This window comes from Lucilia cuprina, chromosome 2 (genome assembly GCF_022045245.1).
Source record: "Lucilia cuprina isolate Lc7/37 chromosome 2, ASM2204524v1, whole genome shotgun sequence".
Lineage (NCBI taxonomy): Eukaryota > Metazoa > Arthropoda > Insecta > Diptera > Calliphoridae > Lucilia > Lucilia cuprina.
In genome coordinates this window covers 17,760,147-17,779,857 of record NC_060950.1, presented here as the reverse complement: position 1 = coordinate 17,779,857, position 19,711 = coordinate 17,760,147, and the positions used below count along the sequence as shown (strand labels likewise).

The following is a 19,711-nucleotide window of genomic DNA, read 5'->3' as shown; positions in this document are numbered from 1 at the left end:
AACAAGTGTTACATATGTTACAAAATAGTGTACTTTATCTCAGATATAATTAAGTCATTCATTGTTGAATAAAAAGTTGAATTTTGAATGGTGCTTTTTATAGGGTTTGGGGCCCTATAGTTATAAAGTTCATGAGGTTCATCAAAGGTAGCATAGAACTTGGTTTTAAAGCTTGTTGCCGAGATACGAGTATATTAAACATAATTATGAACTTAAATTCGCGGATTCCATGGTATGGGGGCTGGGTGAAATAATGGGCCGATGTTAACCAATAGACTTCGTCCCTGAGACAATAAAAGATCGTGCACTAAATTTCATTGAATTCTCTTCAAAATTGTGACCAGACGGACGGAAAATGATTCTAAGCCGATTGGTATAAGGTATACCAATATAGGACCAATACTTAAGTGGTGTACACATACACACTTATCACTTATTTATCCATATTTTAGTTGCAATAATATACGTAAGTAAACGATTGAATTGCAGTTGTATAATACAACACAATCCGCTATCGATCCGTTAAAAATACTTATTTAAACAGTAAAATTTTCAAGTAAAACATCAAAAATTTCACTTAAGAGAGCACGCTTGAAAAACCATCAGAGATAATTGAAACACTCAGAAAATAACAGGTAAACACAATAAACCATAAAATACGAGTTAAAAATTTTGTGGCTCGCAAGCATCACTATTAAAAGAAACAACAACAAATTGTATTTCATAGATATACACAATAGTTGAGATACAAAACTAATGAGAGACGTTAAAGTGTATAAACAAATATGTACATACAATTAACGCTAACAGTTATAAAATTGTATACCTCTATTCAAGGCCTTAAATAACTCCCAATAGTAAAATACTCATAATAATATGAGTTAAAAAAACCACAATCTTACTCAAAAGTAGATTTTTTCCCCCGACGATTGCTTTTATAATGAGTTATTTAAAATATATTTAGTTTTTAAACGATCGTGCAGCAGTTGAGTTGAGAAGTGGAGCGAAGGAGTGTAACTCAAATAGTAGAATTAAATATAGTTTTTTGAAAAAAATTATTGTTATTTGTTTTTGTTAATGCAAAGAAATTAAACAAAATTGTGGTTAAAGCGGTATTTGGATTACAACAAAAATATATATATTAATTATAGTGAAAAAGTACGCTTAATAGAATTAAACAAATATGATTTAAAATAATTTGTTATTTGTTAAACAATAAAGAAAATATTTATAAAAGGTATTGTTTTTAATAAAACCAGTTTTCAAGAGAGTGTATTGTACGTGCCTCGTTTTTTTATTTTTAATTCAAAAACCAGTTAATGAAAAATAACAACAACAACAACGCCAACATTAAACATGAAACAGCAACTACGAATCGAAAAAGTTAAAGAAGAGTTATAAACCAGACATTCAATTTAAACAAACAAAAAAATGAGTCATCAAGTCAACGGTTTTACTAGCAACAACTAAAAGAAGAATTAGTTAAACACTCTCTTTAATCAGTTAAATATTTTATACAACGCAAGATCGATCGTTTTCTCCACATATTATATAAATATATAATTTAAATAATTAAATTTAACAAAAACAAAAATAGTTCTAAAAAAACCAACAAAACATTCCTTTATCAATCATACAAAACTGAAATTCTAGCGATCACGTACTTTTATTACAAATATACAAAAGTGTAAAAACAATAAACAATAAATATTATTTATATACAATATATAAACAATAAAGAAAATAATTTAATAATATCAGAAGATCATGATTTCAAAATTTCTAAAATATGGCACTTCTACGCTCTTTATGGTTTATCACTTGGCAAATGCAGCCCTCACAGTTGGAGGATCAGAATGTCATGCTGAAACTTGTCATCCCATAGAAGAGTATTGTTCGCAATTCGAACAAACATGTATGCCCTGCAGTAAAACCTGTGATCCGGATGATATAAAATATGAAGAAAATATTTGCAATCGTGAATGTAGTGGTAAGTTTAATTATTTTATTTTTATTTGTTATTGTTTAATAGCTTTTTTGTTGCTATAATTTACTAAAGTAAATGTTTAAGTATTAAGTTGTGATTGATTATGTGATTTGATCATGCAATAACTCTTATAAATCGATCCTCATGGAATGTGGTAGACAGATTTACGCTTAAAATATAAGATTAAAGTTCCAATTGATCCTCATGCAATTTGGTAAAATACTTTACTATTTTTATACCCTACACCACTTTAATGGGCAGGGTATATTGGATTTGTGCTCATGTTTGTAGCGCACAATATTATACCACTATACCCACCTTAAAGTATACCAATCGGCTCAGAATCATTTTCTGATTCGAATTAGAATTCAATTAAATTTGGTACATGTTGTTCTATTGTCCCAGGGATAAAGCCTATTGGCTTCCCCTTGCCCCCATACAACTGAACCCCCCAATAGGGCTTTTAAACATTGTTATCTACAGGTCGCAATTTTGTAGATAATTCAATGAAATTTGGCACATGATCGTTTATGTTCCAGTAGACGATGTTCATTATTTCACCTAGCCGCCATACAACTGAACCCGCCGAATAGGGCTTTTAAGTTCATAATTATGCTTAATATACTCATATCTCGACAAAAAACTGCAAAAACCAAGTTCTATACTAGACTTGATGACCCTCTCGAATTCCATAATAATAGGTTCTCATATGACCCTAGCCCCCATGAAAAGTCCCCATCAAAATTTTACATAAATGTCCATAATTTTTGCTCAACAATAAACGGCTTAAGTATGTATATCTGAGACAAGATACAATACAACTTAAATGCTTTATTATGGCAACTAATTCAAATTATATTTTTGTAAAAGGTGTAGGGTATTATATGGTCGGCCTTGTCCGACTGTAATTTCTTACTTGTTTTTTTTTTCAAAATTATATTATCTTAGGAAAGTTATCAATAAGTTGGATTTTGAACGGAAGTTCCAATCGATCCTCATGAAATGCGGTAATAGAATTTACTATTTTCTGGTTGTTCCGGAATTATGAAAGAAAACACATGCTCCTATAATAGACAGACGATCTTTACGATCAATTATTGATAAATAAATTTGTTAGGAAACTTATACATATCGTAAGGCCCTTTATAGAAGATATAAGCTTAGTTTATGAATCAATCACAATATTTAACATGAGACTTTAACAGGACCTCACTGACCCTTTGGTGACATATATGTCATTTATTATGCAGCCAATTGACATTTCTAAGATAACTGATAACACTAGGGTGCAAAAAATCGATTGCTGAAATCAAAGATTATGGAGTTTATGTATTTAGTAAAAATCTGTTATCATGAAACAATAAATCACTTTAGGTGGGGAACTATAAACTGAAGGAATCATTAGACTCCTTGCAATCTTTGAATTATATATGTGAAATGCCCTCTTTGGTGTTATTGCAATAACAGGACAATAAATTTTAGGAGTAAAAATTCCTGCTCTTTCTTGGAATCTTTAATTCGGAGTCTGACAAGAGAACCATATATTCTGGTACTACGGAATACAGCAGGCTATTGGTTTAGATGCTTTCTGGATGCGAATAGTAGCTTTGGTTGAACCATCAATCGCAGGAAGATAATGTTGTTTAAGACAGCCTGAAGCAATGTGTAGTCAATATTTGTGGATATACAACAGATACCGGTCCAAGGAGTGAATTTTGGAATAATTTAATAATTTTGGAAATAATGAAATAATGTCCCCCTTTTGTAAGTCTAGGATTATTGATATAGATTGTGATTAGCTACAACATTAAATCTCTATGCGCTTTAGATTTTCGAGAGAATATCAAAGTGCTTTGCGTGCCTTATTTCACGGTGGTTATATTCAAGCACTGGGTGAGCTTCTGTGACGACTAACCACCGCTTTATTGTCCTTCATACATGCAGGTGGAAATTACGTACATTTGAATTTCGGATCCAGTATACGTGCACTTTGTTCAAGTACTTTATCCAACACACTCATAGAGAACAGCATCCGTTAAATGGTTCTCTGGTTCGACCCCATGTCAAATCATTTCAAGGAAAGTCCGAGGAGTGAAGTCGCGGCAGACTTAAGGTACTGGTTGCACCTCTTTATCCCGCGATTGCAATACACCAAGATGAGGGTCGTTCCTAAAGGAAACATGGACTATTCGGTAATGTTTTAGATAGTGTTTGAAGTGTGCCGAATGGAGATTTTAGAGTTCGGATACTTGAACATAGGGCTTGAACATGAACTGGTGTCCGTCAATTACAACAAAGTATTCCATAAACATTTCAAGAGGGGCTATGACAGTTCATCTGTAGTACCAAGAGAATAATTTTATTTGGTAGAGTTATTAACCTGACTGACAGACAATATTTCTTATCAGAAACCATAGTCTGCTTTTATATTTAGTTTATAAACAAATGTTTGTTTCATTTTATTTCCTATATCATTATAGCACAATTTTTTATAATTATAAACAATTATGTGTATACGACTTTTATAAAGTGTTGTGGTTCCATTGTTAAACCCAACAAATCGTTTAACAAACTAAAATAATTACAAAGACACTAGACTAGTTCTACTTCATTTAACACACAATTTATATGAAATGAAAATGACACAATTTATATGACATAAACAAATGGGAAAAGTTCTATTACTCCCTTTATAAATCGGTTACCTCGCTCTTCATGCCGATCAACTCTTAGTTCTAAAAAAAGATGATGACTTTAAAATACTTATTTACGTGTGATAACAGGTAACTGCAAATAATAAGATGTTAACAACATTTCCAGTTTATTGATAAAACATTTCATTCAAGAAAATAAAATAATATTTGCAGTTGTATTCGTCATTAAATAAATTAATGTTAATAAAAAATTAGTCATTTCGTCTTAATTATTGCTATTATAAAGATAATTTAATTACAATTTGGGAAATTAAACAAAAATAAAAAAAAATTATTAAAATATTGATAGATCTGAGGATATCAAGTGTTTTTATTTAAATAGATTCAAAAACACTTAAATAATTATTAAAACAATTGTTTTTTAACTAAAGTAAGACAGTTGTTTTAAAGTTATTATGAAAGAATTCTAGTTTAAATTTAGAGTCTAAATTCATTTTCTTTATGACTTTAGGATTTCCATATTCGAAACGTTTTAACGGCGCGAAAATATCTTTATTTATAAAACCTTTTTGATTAGTCTTAAAGACTAATCTGTAGGCTTTAAAAAGTTGGAACTACTCTTCGAGCTAATTTAACTTATACTTTTAGCAAACTTTAACAAATTAGGTTTAATAATCTTTTGATAAATGCTTATGACTGAGGCTAAAACTATTAAATGCTTTAAGTTTAAATATCTCAAAGGAAAACGGAGCTATAACCGATTTAAAACCTTTATTTTAAACTCTACACATTAGACTTTTAGTCAATATAACAAATAAAGATAATTATTTTTTTCTTGCAGTTATAACGTCCTTATATGACCGATACTATGAACCGGATATCTTAAAAAGTTAATGGTAGAGCCTAATACTTGAGAAAGTTAATATTGGTCTATGAGTTATAGTTTTGGATTTATATATAGATTGGTCCATTATTGGTTTAAGACTAATATAGTTATTTAATGGAACATTTAAACTATAACAAATTACATTTGTCTAATTTGTGTAGTTTTAACCGTAATCCCATTTGTCCACTGTAGGTAGTCAGAGTGCACATACAGGATCCATCTTACAAACATTGGGTTTGCTTATTATATGGTGCTTTCTCCTTCTCTTGTTGAGGTCATCTTATCAAGATATTAACGTCGGATGTCCAAAAATTACGGTTCCATAGAATTTTCCAATCAGTATTTCTAATGGATGTAATATCGGGAATAATATTGCTTCCAATTTAGTGGAATCTTATTTCGACGAAAGCAGTGCAATAATAAAGAATGAGTTTAAGAAATACATTGCTTTCTCCATATGTTTAGATTCATTTCATAATCCCTATTTTCACTCGTAATACATACTACTTTTTATATTAACATCGGACTTGTTCATTGATAGCTTATAAGGCTTAGTGGCCCTACTCACCGTTTCCATATTGTATCTTTGGGACCAACAACCGATTTTCCTAGACGTAATTTCTTTGTACTTTTTCAATCAGCTTTCACCAGCACTCAGTTGATTAACCCTGCAGTACATTGTGATGGAACTATTAAAATAGGTTAAGAGTGGGAGGATATAGAGAGTGAATATCGATTTAAATTTGCCAAAGAGTTCGGCTAAAGAACGACTTTTCCTTGTTATGCAATGCTTGTGTCGGGAACATATTCTATTTTATGATCGAAAGAGCAGTGAAACACACACTACTTTGCGATGGTGCTATAAAAATCAGTTGAGTTGTATACCCTCCTGACAACGATAGGTACCTTTGTTATTTCTTGTAAGCGATCGATAAGCCTCAACTAAACTTTAAAGTACCGGCCATTAATTATCGCCTAATATTCAGAAACTATGTGTTGCTGAACATAGTTCCTAAGAAATGTAATATCGGGAGCAACATCACTCTCATTTGGATCTTATTTCAACGAAAGCTAGAAAATAATAAAGAGAAAGTTCGAGGTTTTAATTGACCTTTTCATATGTTCTATGTTAATTTTATGTAGTTGTACCCATGCATTCCTGTGCGTCTCGGTCTTGCTCTTTATAAGGCGACTTTTTCTCCTCTCGTTAACGTAGTTAATGTTCTTACCATTTCATTATTTCGCTTTTGGAACGGTTTTTTAGAAACTAATTTTCCTGGACTTAGTTTCTCAGCATTTTCCAATAAGTTTATTTTGCTTTGAAACTAATTTCCGTGGACTAACTTTTTAAGCTTTTTCCAATAAGTCCAGAGATTTGTAATATCTAAAATAAGATTACTTCAAAGGTTTTTGGATTATATTTCTTAAAAATTCAGATACTAAACGAATTTCAGCGTTTAACTACAAGCCCTATTCGGAGGTTCAGTTGTATGGGGGATAGGTGAAAAATTGAACCGATTTTAACCGATGTTCAATAGGCAATGAAAGATTATGTACCAAATTTCTTTGAATTATCATCAAAATTGCGACATATGGTTTGATTACAAGGTTTTCAAGCCCTATTCGGAGTTTCAGTTGTATGGAGGCTAGGTGAAATAATGAACCGATCTAAACCATTTTCGTCTCTGGAACAATAGAATATCATGTACCAAATTACATTGAATCATCTTCAAAATTGTGAACTGTAGTTTATTTACAAGGTTTACATGGACGGACGACGGACGACGGACGGACATCAGAAAATTATTCTGAGACGATTGGTATACTTTAAGGTGGACAAGTAGAACAAATATTATTGTGCGTTTCAAACATCAGCACAAACCCACAATATCCTCCCCACTAAAGTGATGTAGGTTATAAATACGAACTTATTATATAATATCGGCAACTGGGGCCTTCTGGCTGTCGTTAAAAATGTTAATCTCCGATGAAGCAATATTTAATATAATTATTAGATTCATTGTTAGAAAAGCGACTCGATTCTTAAATCATTCAAGCCATAATGTATATCGAGATTCCATTGTTGTTTTCTTTTCTATTTCGGAATGCGGTTGACCATAATTTCTCCTTTAATAGAGTAAAAATACTATATGCTTTCGTACAGTATTGTAAACTAAACGATATAACTTTAACGTGTGCTTTAAAATAAAATCCCTCAGTTTATTTTTTTCTCTTGTGGTAATTTTTTTAAAAGATTCTTGAGGTTTCTTTCTAATTAACCAAGAGATTTTCGTAAGTGACTGAGTCTTCAGTTATTACAATCAGTTGCAATTGTTTACATCGACGTTTTAGGAAGTAATATGCGGAAAAATTTATCAGGTTATAAGAAAAGCATGAATCATGTGTTTTAAACAAGTGTTTTTAATAAATTGATAAATAGTTAATAATTTGTTGATGACACCTTTAAATTTTAAATATGATTAATAATTTTGTATTTTTTATAATTTTTATTTTTAGATTTTATCAAATTAGAACCTCTTAAAAATGAAATTCATTACATACAAATGCAGCAAAATTTGATACTCATATTGCTCGTGATATTGCTGGTCATCACCGCTGGACATTTTACCTGGAAATTAATAAAGTGTTTGAAAAACAAACGCTGTTGCCTGGGTCAACTGATGGCTAAACTGAAGTTCAAAAAGGCAGCCACCTTGCCCTCGAACCAAAGTAATGGCAAAGATTTAGGTGGCATCACTATACCCAATATGTGTGCGATCAATGATGTTGAGAGAGCACCTTCACAAATTTACAGTCTAGCAGGTAAAAAAAGAAACAGATATTAAACTCACAAAGAGGATGCTGTGACAGTTTTACGGCAGTGACTTAATGTTCAAGTGTCTTCTTTCCTCTATTTGTAAATTTATGACTTTTTAAAATGATTTCAACTAATCCTTATCTTGAAATTTCCTTTGTCTTCCTTTTTTCACCAACATCAACAACAACAACTACAAGGTGCTGAAGGTTCTGTAAGGACAACTACTACACCAGTTAGCACACGCTATCCGTCGGAAAATATAACACCATCTCCGCAGCCCAACGAGTATTCGTATGATAATCAAGGTTTAGTAGTGACGCCAATGTCTGAAATAGCCAACGGTGGTCCTATGTTTACAAAAGTAATTTAACTCTCATCACTTCTGCTTCCTTAAGCATTAACATCCATCCAATATTACACGCTTATTTATTAGTAATTTTTCAATTTAAACTAAATTTTAAGAAAATCATTTATAAAATGATTTTTGTTTTGCCTCCGATGGCCTCGTTACTTAAATGAAATAATTTATGAGACGTTTCATTTATAAGTTACAACTCTCATTTACATTTGTATATTTTCTTTGTCTTCCTTCTATTGTTTAAGAATACTCTATAAAGCAGATTTAAATGTAATTAAATTTGCTTGTAAGATTTGCATTATTGTTAGTATAAGTTATCGATATTTTCTTAAATATACACACAAATATCTTTCACACTCTCTATGTTTAAACGTCATCATCACAATTTATTTAAAACTAGTGTTACATACATAAGTTTTTCTAAGTCTTTGTCTTTCTAAGTTTTTAGTTTAAACAAAAAAAATTGTAAATGTAAATTATATTAAGGAATTCTATTGATATTATATGCAAAATTCATATTTTTTTGTAATAAATTTGAAAATGCTCAAGTATAAACAATGATTTTATGAATCATAATAAGTCATGGGACACCTCATGGTCCGACCTCTTTTTTTACAAATATTATAATCGGTTTCTTAGGTAACGTCATGTGCATTAATTTCAATATAATATCTCTAAAATTTATGCTATTAAGGCTAAAAATATCCTTTTTAGATGATTGTAGTAATAACTGTAAAATTTTCCTGCACGAAACTATAGACTAGAGTATAGACCAGACTATAAACTAGGCCATAGACTAGACTACAGACTACGTCATAGACTAGACTATAGACTAGACTATAGACTAGACTATAGACTAGACTATAGACTAGACTATAGACTAGACTATAGACTGGACTATAGACTAGACTATAGACTAGACTATAGACTAGACTATAGACTAGACTATAGACTAGACTATAGACTAGACTATAGACTAGACTATAGACTAGACTATAGACTAGACTATAGTCTAGAAAAAGATTGGATTTTTTTACATTTTCACTTTGTATGTTATGTAAACGTTATGACTTGACATGATGTTGAATTAAAAAAACCTTCAAAGGTTTAAGTATTTGCTAATACTTAGCAAATACAAACAAGATCAAACGCCTAATGCATTATGAATGGTTGTAGTCTGCAATAGTTCATTCACATTGTCTTTTCTTTTTCTTTTCCACTTCCTTCTTTTTCTCTCCATTTGATTGTGTGTGTAGAAAAATTGACATCTTCATTTAGTCTAATCCAATATGTTGCGGAGTTAAACACGTTTGTTAATTGCTCGTAATAAATCTAAATTAATGTGGTTAAAAATAAAGAAAATGTAAATATTTCTATTTTAAAATAAAGTTAATTGCATAAAGAATGTGCGGAATAATAAGTGAATAATAGTTTAAAGTGCTTAAAAAGTATTAAAAGAAAATTTGCATCAGAGAATGTAGTTGTTGCCATTTTTGGCAGATTGTCAAAATACAGAGACAAATGATTTTTGATGTCAACAATGTGTAGATGATAATAGTTATTTAGACCTTTAAGTACTAAATTTCGTGCTGATCTATCTAATTGGTAAGTGAGTTATTAACAATTATTGTATTTTAAAGTACAAACATTTAAAGAAATAAATAAGTCTTTTAATTAATACTGTGATCACATATGATCAATATTTTGGCTCTATTTCATCTAATTTCCAAAATAAATGACTTTTATGTTTTTACTCAAATATTCGATTTTTCACTCAAATAATCGATTTTTGTTGGGAAATAAAAGTGATCACAGATTATCGTTGTTTTTGCCCTATTTCTTCTAGTTTCCAAAATAAATGGACTTTTATGTTTTCACTCGAACAATCGATTTTTGTTGGGAAATAAAAGTGATCACAGACTATCGTTGTTTTTGCCCTATTACTTCTAGTTTCCAAAATAAATGGACTATTATGTTTTCACTCAAATAATCGATTTTTGTGTTTTTATTATTCGATTTTTTTTGGGAAATAAAAGTGATCACAGATTATCGTTGTTTTTGCTCTATCTCTTCTAGTTTCCAAAATAAGTGGACTTTTATGTTTTCACTCAAATAATCGATTTCTGTTGGGAATTAAAAGTGATCACAGATTATCGTTGTTTTTGCTCTATCTCTTCTAGTTTCCAAGATAAATGGACGACTAGACTATAGACTAGACTATAGACTAGACTATAGACTAGACTATAGACTAGACTATAGACTAGACTATAGACTAGACTATAGACTAGACTATAGACTAGACTATAGACTAGACTATAGACTAGACTATAGACTAGACTATAGACTAGACTATAGACTAGACTATAGACTAGACTATAGACTAGACTATAGACTAGACTATAGACTAGACTATAGACTAGACTATAGACTAGACTATAGACTAGACTATAGACTAGACTATAGACTAGACTATAGACTAGACTATAGACTAGACTATAGACTAGACTATAGACTAGACTATAGACTAGACTATAGACTAGACTATAGACTAGACTATAGACTAGACTATAGACTAGACTATAGACTAGACTATAGACTAGACTATAGACTAGACTATAGACTAGACTATAGACTAGACTATAGACTAGACTATAGACTAGACTATAGACTAGACTATAGACTAGACTATAGACTAGACTATAGACTAGACTATAGACTAGACTATAGACTAGACTATAGACTAGACTATAGACTAGACTATAGACTAGACTATAGACTAGACTATAGACTAGACTATAGACTAGACTATAGACTAGACTATAGACTAGACTATAGACTAGACTATAGACTAGACTATAGACTAGACTATAGACTAGACTATAGACTAGACTATAGACTAGACTATAGACTAGACTATAGACTAGACTATAGACTAGACTATAGACTAGACTATAGACTAGACTATAGACTAGACTATAGACTAGACTATAGACTAGACTATAGACTAGACTATAGACTAGACTATAGACTAGACTATAGACTAGACTATAGACTAGACTATAGACTAGACTATAGACTAGACTATAGACTAGACTATAGACTAGACTATAGACTAGACTATAGACTAGACTATAGACTAGACTATAGACTAGACTATAGACTAGACTATAGACTAGACTATAGACTAGACTATAGACTAGACTATAGACTAGACTATAGACTAGACTATAGACTAGACTATAGACTAGACTATAGACTAGACTATAGACTAGACTATAGACTAGACTATAGACTAGACTATAGACTAGACTATAGACTAGACTATAGACTAGACTATAGACTAGACTATAGACTAGACTATATAGACTAGACTATAGACTAGACTATAGACTAGACTATAGACTAGACTATAGACTAGACTATAGACTAGACTATAGACTAGACTATAGACTAGACTATAGACTAGACTATAGACTAGACTATAGACTAGACTATAGACTAGACTATAGACTAGACTATAACTAGACTATAGACTAGACTATAGACTAGACTATAGACTAGACTATAGACTAGACTATAGACTAGACTATAGACTAGACTATAGACTAGACTATAGACTAGACTATAGACTAGACTATAGACTAGACTATAGACTAGACTATAGACTAGACTATAGACTAGACTATAGACTAGACTATAGACTAGACTATAGACTAGACTATAGACTAGACTATAGACTAGACTATAGACTAGACTATAGACTAGACTATAGACTAGACTATAGACTAGACTATAGACTAGACTATAGACTAGACTATAGACTAGACTATAGACTAGACTATAGACTAGACTATAGACTAGACTATAGACTAGACTATAGACTAGACTATAGACTAGACTATAGACTAGACTATAGACTAGACTATAGACTAGACTATAGACTAGACTATAGACTAGACTATAGACTAGACTATAGACTAGACTATAGACTAGACTATAGACTAGACTATAGACTAGACTATAGACTAGACTATAGACTAGACTATAGACTAGACTATAGACTAGACTATAGACTAGACTATAGACTAGACTATAGACTAGACTATAGACTAGACTATAGACTAGACTATAGACTAGACTATAGACTAGACTATAGACTTAGACTATAGTCTAGAAAAGATTGGATTTTTTTACATTTTCACTTTGTATGTTATGTAAACGTTATGACTTGACATGATGTTGAATTAAAAAAACCTTCAAAGGTTTAAGTATTTGCTAATACTTAGCAAATACAAACAAGATCAAACGCCTAATGCATTATGAATGGTTGTAGTCTGCAATAGTTCATTCACATTGTCTTTTCTTTTTCTTTTCCACTTCCTTCTTTTTCTCTCCATTTGATTGTGTGTGTAGAAAAATTGACATCTTCATTTAGTCTAATCCAATATGTTGCGGAGTTAAACACGTTTGTTAATTGCTCGTAATAAATCTAAATTAATGTGGTTAAAAATAAAGAAAATGTAAATATTTCTATTTTAAAATAAAGTTAATTGCATAAAGAATGTGCGGAATAATAAGTGAATATAGTTTAAAGTGCTTAAAAAGTATTAAAAGAAAATTTGCATCAGAGAATGTAGTTGTTGCCATTTTTGGCAGATTGTCAAAATACAGAGACAAATGATTTTTGATGTCAACAATGTGTAGATGATAATAGTTATTTAGACCTTTAAGTACTAAATTTCGTGCTGATCTATCTAATTGGTAAGTGAGTTATTAACAATTATTGTATTTTAAAGTACAAACATTTAAAGAAATAAATAAGTCTTTTAATTAATACTGTGATCACATATGATCAATATTTTGGCTCTATTTCATCTAATTTCCAAAATAAATGACTTTTATGTTTTTACTCAAATATTCGATTTTTCACTCAAATAATCGATTTTTGTTGGGAAATAAAAGTGATCACAGATTATCGTTGTTTTTGCCCTATTTCTTCTAGTTTCCAAAATAAATGGACTTTTATGTTTTCACTCGAACAATCGATTTTTGTTGGGAAATAAAAGTGATCACAGACTATCGTTGTTTTTGCCCTATTACTTCTAGTTTCCAAAATAAATGGACTATTATGTTTTCACTCAAATAATCGATTTTTGTGTTTTTATTATTCGATTTTTTTTGGGAAATAAAAGTGATCACAGATTATCGTTGTTTTTGCTCTATCTCTTCTAGTTTCCAAAATAAGTGGACTTTTATGTTTTCACTCAAATAATCGATTTCTGTTGGGAATTAAAAGTGATCACAGATTATCGTTGTTTTTGCTCTATCTCTTCTAGTTTCCAAGATAAATGGACTTTTAAGTTTTCACGCAAATATTCGATTTTTCACTCAAATAATCGATTTTTTTGGGAAATAAAAATGATCACAGATTATCGTTATTTTTGCTCTATCTCTTCTAGTTTCCAAAATAAGTGGACTTTTATGGTTTTACTCAAATATTCGATTTCTCACTCAAATAATCGATTTTTGTTGGGAAATAAAAGTGATCACAGATTACCGTTGTTTTTGCTCTATCTCTTCTAGTTTCCAAAATAAATGGACTTTTATGTTTTCACTCAAATATTCGATTTTTGTTGGGAAATAAAAGTGATCACAGATTATCGTTGTTTTTGCTCTATCTCTTCTAGTTTCCAAAATAAATGGACTTTTATGTTTTTACTCAAAAAATCGATTTTTCACTCAAATAATCGATTTTTGTTGGGAAATAAAAGTGATCACAGATTATCGTTGTTTTTGCTCTATCTCTTCTAGTTTCCAAAATAAATAAACTTTTATGTTTTCACGCAAATATTCGATTTTTCACTCAAATAATCGACTTTTGTTGAGAAATAAAAGTGATCACAGATTATCGTTATTTTTGCTCTATCTCTTCTAGTTTCCAAAATAAGTGGACTTTTATGGTTTTACTCAAATATTCGATTTCTCACTCAAATAATCGATTTTTGTTGGGAAATAAAAGTGATCACAGATTACCGTTGTTTTTGCTCTATCTCTTCTAGTTTCCAAAATAAATGGACTTTTATATTTTCACTCAAATATTCGATTTTTGTTGGGAAATGAAAGTGATCACAGATTATCGTTATTTTTGCTCTATCTCTTCTAGTTTCCAAAATAAGTGGACTTTTATATTTTCACTCAAATATTCGATTTTTGTTGGGAAATGAAAGTGATAACGGATTATCGTTGTTTTTGCTCTATCTCTTCTAGTTTCCAAAATAAATGGACTTTTATGTTTTCACTCAAAAAATTGATTTTTCACTCAAATAATCGATTTTTGTTGGGAAATAAAAGTGATCACAGATTATCGTTGTTTTTGCTCTATCTCCTCTAGTTTCCAAAATAAATGGACTTTTATGTTTTTACTCAAATATTCGATTTTTCACTCAAATAATCGATTTTTGTTGGGAAATAAAAGTGATCACAGATTATCGTTGTTTTTGCCCTATTTCTTCTAGTTTCCAAAATAAATGGACTTTTATGTTTTCACTCAAATAATCGATTTTTGTTGGGAAATAAAAGTGATCACAGACTATCGTTGTTTTTGCCCTATTTCTTCTAGTTTCCAAAATAAATGGACTTTTATGTTTTCACTCAAATAATCGATTTTTGTGTTTTTATTATTCGATTTTTTTGGGAAATAGAAGTGATCACAGATTATCGTTGTTTTTGCTCTATCTCTTCTAGTTTCCAAATAAGTGGACTTTCATGTTTTCACTCAAATAATCGATTTCTGTTGGGAATTAAAAGTGATCACAGATTATCGTTGTTTTTGCTCTATCTCTTCTAGTTTCCAAGATAAATGGACTTTTAAGTTTTCACGCAAATATTCGATTTTTCACTCAAATAATCGATTTTTTTGGGAAATAAAAATGATCACAGATTATCGTTGTTTTTGCTCTATCTCTTCTAGTTTCCAAAATAAATGGACTTATATGTTTTCACTCAAAAAAAAGGTTGTTGTTGGGAAATAAATGTGATCACAGATTATCGTTGTTTTTGCTCTATCTCTTCTAGTTTCCAAAATAAATGGACTTTTATGTTTTCACTCAAATATTCGATTTTTCACTCAAATAATAGATTTTTGTTGGGAAATAAAAGTGATCACAGATTATCGTTGTTTTTGCACTATCTCTTCTAGTTTCCAAAATAAATGGACTTTTATGTTTTCACTCAAATATTCGATTTTTGTTGGGAAATAAAAGTGATCACAGATTATCGTTGTTTTTGCTCTATCTCTTCTAGTTTCCAAAATAAATGGACTTTTATGTTTTTACTCAAAAAATCGATTTTTCACTCAAATAATCGATTTTTGTTGAGAAATAAAAGTGATCAGAGATTATCGTTGTTTTTGCTCTATCTCCTCTAGTTTCCAAAATAAATAAACTTTTATGTTTTCACGCAAATATTCGATTTTTCACTCAAATAATCGACTTTTGTTGAGAAATAAAAGTGATCACAGATTATCGTTATTTTTGCTCTATCTCTTCTATTTTCCAAAATAAGTGGACTTTTATGGTTTTACTCAAATATTCGATTTCTCACACAAATAATCGATTTTTGTTGGGAAATAAAAGTGATCACAGATTACCGTTGTTTTTGCTCTATCTCTTCTAGTTTCCAAAATAAATGGACTTTTATATTTTCACTCAAATATTCGATTTTTGTTGGGAAATGAAAGTGATCACAGATTATCGTTATTTGTGCTCTATCTCTTCTAGTTTCCAAAATAAGTGGACTTTTATGTTTTCACTCAAAATATTGAGATTTGTTGGAAAATAAAAGTGATCACAGATTATCGTTGTTTTTGCTCTATCTCTTCTAGTTTCCAAGATAAATGGACTTTTATGTTTTCACGCAAATATTCGATTTTTCACTCAAATAATCGATTTTTGTTGGGAAAAAAAAGTGATCACAGATTACCGTTGTTTTTGCTCTATCTCCTCTAGTTTCCAAAATAAATGGACTTTTATGTTTTTACTCAAATAATCGATTTCTGTTGGGAATTAAAAGTGATCACAGATTATCGTTGTTTTTGCTCTATCTCTTCTAGTTTCCAAGATAAATAGACTTTTAAATTTTCACGCAAATATTCGATTTTTTACTCAAATAATCGATTTTTGTTGGGAAATAAAAGTGATCACAGATTACCGTTGTTTTTGCTCTGTCTCTTCTAGTTTCCAAAATAAATGGACTTTTATATTTTCACTCAAATATTCGATTTTTGTTGGGAAATAAAAGTGATCACAGATTATCGTTGTTTTTGCTCTATCTCCTCTAGTTTCCAAAATAAATGGACTTTTATGTTTTCACGCAAATATTCGATTTTTCACTCAAATAATCGATTTTTGTTGGGAAATAAAAGTGATCACAGATTATCGTTGTTTTTGCTCTATCTCCTCTAGTTTCCAAGATAAATAGACTTTTAAGTTTTCACGCAAATATTCGATTTCTCACTCAAATAATCGATTTTTGTTGGGAAATAAAAGTGATCACAGATTACCGTTGTTTTTGCTCTATCTCTTCTAGTTTCCAAAATAAATGGAATTTTATATTTTCACTCAAATATTCGATTTTTGTTGGGAAATAAAAGTGATCACAGATTATCGTTGTTTTTGCTCTATCTCCTCTAGTTTCCAAAATAAATGGACTTTTATGTTTTCACGCAAATATTCGATTTTTCACTCAAATAGTCGATTTTTGTTGGGAAATAAAAGTGATCACAGATTATCGTTGTTTTTGCTCTATCTCTTCTAGGTTCCAAAATAAATGGACTTTTATGTTTTCACGCAAATATTCGATTTTTCACTCAAATCATCGATTTTTGTTGGGAAATAAAAGTGATCACAGATTATCGTTGTTTTTGCTCTATCTCTTCTAGTTTCCAAAATAAATGGACTTTTATGATTTTACTCAAATAATCGATTTTTGTTGGGAAATAAAAATGATCACAGATTACCGTTGTTTTTGCTCTCTCTCTTCTAGTTTCCAAAATAAATGGACTTTTATATTTTCAGTCAAATATTCGATTTTTGTTGGGAAATGAAAGTGATCACAGATTATCGTTGTTTTTGCTCTATCTCTTCTAGTTTCCAAAATAAATGGACTTTTATGTTTTCACTCAAAAAATTGATTTTTCACTCAAATAATCGATTTTTGTTGGGAAATAAAAGTGATCACAGATTATCGTTGTTTTTGCTCTATCTCTTCTAGTTTCCAAAATAAATGGACTTTTATGTTTTTACTCAAAAAATTGACTTTTCACTCAAATAATCAATTTTTGTTGAGAAATAAAAGTGATCACAGATTATCGTTGTTTTTGCTCTATCTCCTCTAGTTTCCAAAATAAATGGACTTTTATGTTTTCACGCAAATATTCGATTTTTCACTCAAATAATCGATTTTTGTTGGGAAATAAAAGTGATCACAGATTATCGCTGTTTTTGCTCTATCTCTTCTAGTTTCCAAAATAAATGGACTTTTATGTTTTCACTCAAATATTCGATTTTTGTTGGGAAATAAAAGTGATCACAGATTATCGCTGTTTTTGCTCTATCTCTTCTAGTTTCCCAAATAAATGGACTTTTATGTTTTTACTCAAAAAATCGATTTTTCACTCAAATAATCGATTTTTGTTGGGAAATAAAAGTGATCACAGATTATCGCTGTTTTTGCTCTATCTCTTCTTGTTTCCAAAATAAATGGACTTTTATGTTTTTACTCAAAAAATCGACTTTTCACTCAAATAATCGATTTTTGTTGGGAAATAAAAGTGATCACAGATTATCGCTGTTTTTGCTCTATCTCTTCTAGTTTCCAAAATAAATGGACTTTTATGTTTTTACTCAAAAAATCGATTTTTGTTGGGAAATAAAAGTGATCACAGATTATCGTTGTTTTTGCTCTATCTCTTCTAGTTTCCAAAATAAATGGACTTTTATGTTTTTACTCAAAAAATCGACTTTTCACTCAAATAATCGATTTTTGTTGAGAAATAAAAGTGATCACAGATTATCGTTGTTTTTATATTTTTGTTGGGAAATAAAAGTGATCACAGATTATCGTTGTTTTTGCTCTATCTCTTCTAGTTTCCAAAATAAATGGACTTTTATGGTTTTACTCAAATATTCGATTTCTCACTCAAATAATCGATTTTTGTTGGGAAATAAAAGTGATCACAGATTACCGTTGTTTTTGCTCTATCTCTTCGTGTTTCCAAAATAAATGGACTTTTATATTTTCACTCAAATATTCGATTTTTGTTGGGAAATAAAAGTGATCAGAGATTATCGTTATTTTTGCTCTATCTCTTCTAGTTTCCAAAATAAATGGACTTTTATGTTTTCACTCAAAATATTGATTTTTGTTGGAAAATAAAAGTGATCACAGATTATCGTTGTTTTTGCTCTATCTTTTCTAGTTTCCAAGATAAATGGACTTTTATGTTTTCACGCAAATATTCGATTTTTCACTCAAATAATCGATTTTTGTTGGGAAATAAAAATGATCACAGATTATCGTTGTTTTTGCTCTATCTCTTCTAGTTTCCAAAATAAATGGACTTTTATGTTTTCACTCAAAAAATTGATTTTTCACTCAAATAATCGATTTTTGTTGGGAAATAAAAGTGATCACAGATTATCGTTGTTTTTGCTCTATCTCTTCTAGTTTCCAAAATAAATGGACTTTTATGTTTTTACTCAAATAATCGATTTTTGTTGGGAAATACAAATGATCACAGATTACCGTTGTTTTTGCTCTATCTCTTCTAGTTTCCAAAATAAATGGACTTTTATATTTTCACTCAAATATTCGACTTTTGTTGGGAAATGAAAGTGATCAAAGATTATCGTTGTTTTTGCTCTATCTCTTCTAGTTTCCAAAATAAATGGACTTTTATGTTTTCACTCAAAAAATTGATTTTTCACTCAAATAATCGATTTTTGTTGGG

At 30.1% G+C, this 19,711-nt stretch overlaps 1 protein-coding gene across 1 annotated transcript; it reads left to right on the top strand.

The window, feature by feature from the left end:
* The first annotated feature begins 954 nt into the window (after positions 1–954).
* On the top strand, positions 955–9,256 carry LOC111688998 (protein grindelwald). The gene is made up of 3 exons (XM_023451501.2): positions 955–1,990; positions 8,045–8,350; positions 8,543–9,256. The coding sequence occupies exons 1-3, from the start codon at positions 1,768–1,770 to the stop codon at positions 8,713–8,715; spliced, it is 702 nt and encodes a 233-aa protein (XP_023307269.2). The 5' UTR covers positions 955–1,767; the 3' UTR covers positions 8,716–9,256.
* Positions 9,257–19,711: the final 10,455 nt, after the last annotated feature.

Coding starts and splice junctions, on each gene's coding strand:
- LOC111688998 (XM_023451501.2), top strand. CDS start 1,768: ATGATTTCAAAATTTCTAAAATATGGCACTTCTACGCTCTTTATGGTT. Junction 1,991..8,044: donor TTGCAATCGTGAATGTAGTG/GTAAGTTTAATT, acceptor TTTTATTTTTAG/ATTTTATCAAATTAGAACCT. Junction 8,351..8,542: donor ACAAATTTACAGTCTAGCAG/GTAAAAAAAGAA, acceptor AACAACTACAAG/GTGCTGAAGGTTCTGTAAGG.